Raw genomic sequence first — 4,934 nt, forward strand, 5'->3', positions numbered from 1 at the left:
TAAATCCTTGGAGGATTAAACTTCAGCGTACTATGACCACATTATTCCTGAATGACAGAATGCACGTTTGAGAATGAATTTCCTTCAGTTTATTTATCTAACTTTGCAGAGTACTCTGCCTACTGTATAGGCAAGTTCAGAGTCCATTCATTCTTGTTTTACAAAATGCAATGGTTTTGTGTAGTAAATAAAAACAAAGTCTCTAATGGTACCCAAACATTGGAGGTACAGAGGAAATAATGATAATGCTGTGCAAAAGGCCACCCTGAATGGTAAAATAAAGGGTACCAGTGCTGCTTGCCACAGCATTCTCCCCTGCCACTATCCACTTGGCCACAAGGCAGGGCAGCAAGTGACTGAGGGGCTTCAACTTTCCTGAATGGCATCCAGGAGAAAATGTTGGAGAGAAATTGAAATATCAGACTGGGTGGCAGAACTGGGATCCTCAAGTAGGATTTATAGGTCGTTTGCGTAAGGATTAAAACAGAAGGTATATGAGCAGATGAGGGTCCCCAGAACAGATGTAGTGCAAGAGGAGGGAGCAATTTAGGACAGAGTCCTGTGAATGCATTTTCCATGTTACAAGGATAAATTAAAATCAAAGTGAAATGTTAGTACTGTACCCAATTTTCTGCATATGAGCTGTATAAGGGTATTCAAATGGGAAATGCTAACCCAAATATCACATTTCCAAGGCTAATGTGAAGACACAGAAATACTACAGGTACTCCCCATACTTACTGCTAAATTTATTTTAATTTTCTACAGTTTTTAAAAATAATTACAAAAACACAATCCCTTCCCCTTTCCCCTCCTACACCCTCCCACTTTGACTGCTTAGGTCAAAAGCAACTGCAAAAATCTTGTGGTTTTTAAATTAGCCACAGTTAAATCCTTCTAATTTGAAGGCTATTAAGTAATACAAGGTAGATGCATGTACAAATAATTTCTTAATCATTTCTTAATCATAATCATTTGCATTTTAACTCTCCCTAAGGCTTTGTTACTTGCCTGGAAACCCTGAGTTTGAAATGGTCAGAGCAAAGTAAAGTAAATGAATAGTTGCTAACAATATTACTAAAACATACCTTAAAGAGATAACCATTCTTGATTTTGTTTTGCATACTTTCAAATTCAGACATATAACCACACATAACTGCAAACCTGCAAAAAGCAACAAAACAGCGAGAATGAATTTATCATCAATTTAGTCCTATGACAAAGAATTATGTTATAAAATGTTTTTCTATTTATGACTTCCTCTGCTGCAACTGTATTTGAGATTTTTCTGTGCTCCCCTTTTTTAGATTCTAGTCCAGGGCAGGCAATTATTTAGGGCAGAAGGCTGCTTACCGAGTTTTGGCAAGCTGTTGAGGGCCACATTGGTAGCCCCGCCCCTTGACACATGCCCCAACTCCAGATGCCATCTTGTGACTAGAAGTCCTGCCCTCTAACCCCTGACCTTTGCCACCAGAAGTCCCGCCCTTTGCCCCCAGAAATACTCCTTTCACCAAGAGGTTTTCCCATCTTGGAACCAGAAAAATACCAAATTATATTCTAAAAAGTGAACATCTCCAGCATTCATTAATTTGGTTTCAAAAAATATTTTTGTCCTGATTTACATGTGTTTGTGCAGTGTACATAGAAGTGACTGCACAATAGCTTAAAATGAAGTCTTACTCTTGTATACTGTGGGGGGTGGTTATAGGTTTGTGGGGGGCTGTGAGTGTGTGGGGTGAGGGAGTATGTGGATATGTGTATGGATATGTGGGGTGTGGGTGGGTATGGGGTCTGTTGGGTGCTGGGTGCCTAGGGTGTGACAGGATGTGGGGGGTATGCGTGTATGGCAGTGCAAAGGGGGTGTGGGTGCATGTGTATGGTGGGGTGTGTGTGTGAGACTCAGCCTATGAACACACACATGCACTCTGCCCCTGTCCACACCCACACCATCCCTGCCTGCACACACACACACACACACACTATCCCTGCCTGCATATACACACACATGCACATGCGCATACACATACACACACCCCTGTACCAGCACGGCCCCATGCTCCCTGGTCAGTCGATGCAACCAGCAGCCACGTGGTGCTGGAGCAGGGCAGGAGCAGGAAGGGAGTGAAATGGCTGGGGGTGGGCAGGGCTGGGCTGTTCAGTCCTACTGAGGCTCCCCTTGGGTACTACTGCCCCTGGCTCTTGTCAGCTTTGACAGGCTGCCGGGGCAGATAAATATACATTTTCTAAATATTTTAGGAGTGCTGAGGGCCAGACAGAATGGCCTGGCAGGCCAGATCTGGCCCAAAGACTGTATTTTGCCTGCCCCTGTTCTAGTCAATACTTCAGGATTTTTCCTTTTCTTTTTACCTACTTTTTTATATATTTGTTAGTAACTTTAGTATCTGTATTATTCTTTCTTCAGTCAGTGTCCAAAGTTTCCTAAAACGTGCTCTCTTTTACATCAAACCAGACACAAGTTTGCTTTTGTTATTCCATTTAATAGTTCTAAGCCAAATCTTTTATGGTCTTCTATCATACTTCTCTAGTTTCTTAATGCATCTATAACTTGTGTTTACATGATTTTTCTTAGTATTGCTTTTATTTCACATAGAAATCATGCTCCTTTTAAAAACAAACTAACAGGCAAACTATTCATTGCATTTTGGTTTCCCTTGAGCCTTTTCCAATATAATTTGATGATCAGCTGTTGGAGGTAAGTAATATTTTAACCCTATGGCGTTCAGTTTCTAATGGAGGCACACATTTAGGCCCCAGATCTGGAATGTATGGCTCTATAAACCTAAGTAGCTTCACAGACTTCAACAGTATTGCTCACATACATAAAGTTAAGCATGCACATGAAGTGTTTGCAGGATCAAGGTCTCAGTTACAATTTGCCTCCAGTTGACAGATGTTTAAAATTATAAGAAATTACTAAGTAAGATTAAATTAATTATAAGAAATTTCTATGTACTTTAGAAGGTAATTTAGTATCATTCCTACAAAAATATTCCATTTTTAACTGGAAAAATATGCCATATTGGAAATATTTTAAATGATCACTCACACTTTCTCCTTCTCTCTCTCTCTCTGTAGGTTTCTATTTTCAAATATTTTTATCTTTAGACACTCAAATATTTATATCCCTTCATTTATGTGCATCTAGAACTTCAACAAAAGTGGAATCTTACATGCAAATCAAGGGGAAAATATCTGTAATCACCTGAATTTAACTAGCAAAAAAAGATCTCCTTAGAATACTGTATGAAAGTAATAAAGCAGTAGTATGGAAATAATTAAACAGGAAAAACCAATGCATATGTTTTTTCTTAATGAGGATTCACAGGAGTTTGAACTGTTACATCTTGTAAAGACGTCAATAAATCTGATTTCTAAAGTTGTTTAAAATAGAGAACAACCGAAAATCCTCATTAAATGTAAATACTAAAAAAATTATCCAAGTAAATGATATACAACATATCATATTATTGCTTATAAATATAGCAAGTACTTTTACTTTAAAAATCAACTATAAAAATCGTGATCGTTTTTAAATTCTTTTGATGAAAATGTTTCCTAGAAAGGCATTAAAGTGAGCATGTCAACTGCTGAACTTCTATAAGTCTGCAACTGTCAAACACCGTTGGATAGGATTTATTGTTGTGATCAATGAGCAGTGAAAAGAACGTCGCTAATCATGCTGATACTCCTGACAGTTAAAACACCAAGAGAGTGCATTGCATATGGGAAAGAGCTGATGGTGAGGAAAGAAGCTTGAAAGGTCAGGAAAGTTCAAGTATTGAAAAAGAGGGGGAATGTACTAAAAAAAAAACTTTGCTGGCATAAGTTGCTCAGATTCAGGCAACATTTCCCCTATTCCCTTTACTCATTTAGTGCTAATCAGATAAACTCAGCGTACCATAGTTAAACGGATTGCTGCTACAAAAGAAAACAATGAAAAGCGAACAAGCTAATCCAGCATATTGCAGCATTTCCTTCTCTGTGCGTGACAGGAAAAAAAGGCCTTAGCTTAAACCAGTTCAGAGCAATCCTTTCATTAATAGATAAATTAGTGGTGTAAAAAATAAACCCCAATAAAATAATCATACAGTGAAAAAACAAACAAGTCAACCTATTCATCTTAAAAGATATACTCTTTTAAATATGGGGATCTCTCTCATGCACTTGCTGCATTTTTCTGTTTTACATTTTAGAATTTGACTAAAAAAGTTCTGACAATTTAACTGAGGAGCATTAAAGCTGCATAGCATGTTAGACCATTGTTGGTGGGTGTTAGTGGACTACTGGCAGAATCAATACATTTCCAGAAATCAATGTATTTTTAAAGAGTCCAGATAACAAGTGAGAAAAAAAAGCTTAATCTGCAAATACTGTGTGGATTCACTGAACTAACACCCCTGGTTAGTTGCAGGGATATCTTAACAAAACCTTAGGGGTGCACCAATAGAGATTTTGGGGGCCAATACCTATAGCCGATTTTTAAGGAGGCATATCGGCCAATACTGATCCAATTGCCAATACCAGCCTGGCAGCTTGAAGAGCAGTGTCCAGCTGGTAAGCCTGTTGTGGTAGAAGGGGAGGAGGGAGGAAATGGGCGTTGTGGGGGACATAGATCAAGGCCCCCGCAGTAAGGGAGGAGTGGGGCTGGGGCAACTGCTGGCCAGCTAGGGTAGGGAGGGCATGGGATGGTGCCGCGGTTCATTCAGGGGGTGTGGGGGGGGCAGCTCCCACCACCGCTCATCCAGGAGCCATGTGTCTCATGGCTCCTGCTGCTGCTCTTGCTGCTCATCTCAGAGGGCATGGGTGGGGGGGAGTGTGCCCCTGGATCTGTGTGGGGTGGGGCAGGCTCTTCCCAGTGTGGGGCTGGGTTGCATTGCGCTCGGGGTGGGTGGCAGCGGTGCTGGGAGGGGGGT

The 4,934-nt window shown here is 40.3% G+C and overlaps 1 protein-coding gene across 4 annotated transcripts in view; it reads right to left on the bottom strand.

The window, feature by feature from the left end:
- The window catches only part of RMDN2 (regulator of microtubule dynamics 2), a 67,134-nt gene that overhangs the window by 34,316 nt on the left and 27,884 nt on the right, over nt 1–4,934 (bottom strand). For all 4 annotated transcript variants that reach the window (XM_025197630.1, XM_025197629.1, XM_006018431.3 and 1 more), the window contains exon 6: nt 1,089–1,164. In XM_025197630.1, coding sequence (XP_025053415.1) covers nt 1,089–1,164 — 76 coding nt within the window. The remainder of the gene's footprint in view (nt 1–1,088; nt 1,165–4,934) is intronic.

This window comes from Alligator sinensis, unplaced genomic scaffold, assembly GCF_000455745.1.
Source record: "Alligator sinensis unplaced genomic scaffold, ASM45574v1 scaffold489_1, whole genome shotgun sequence".
In the NCBI taxonomy this organism is placed as follows: Eukaryota; Metazoa; Chordata; order Crocodylia; family Alligatoridae; genus Alligator; species Alligator sinensis.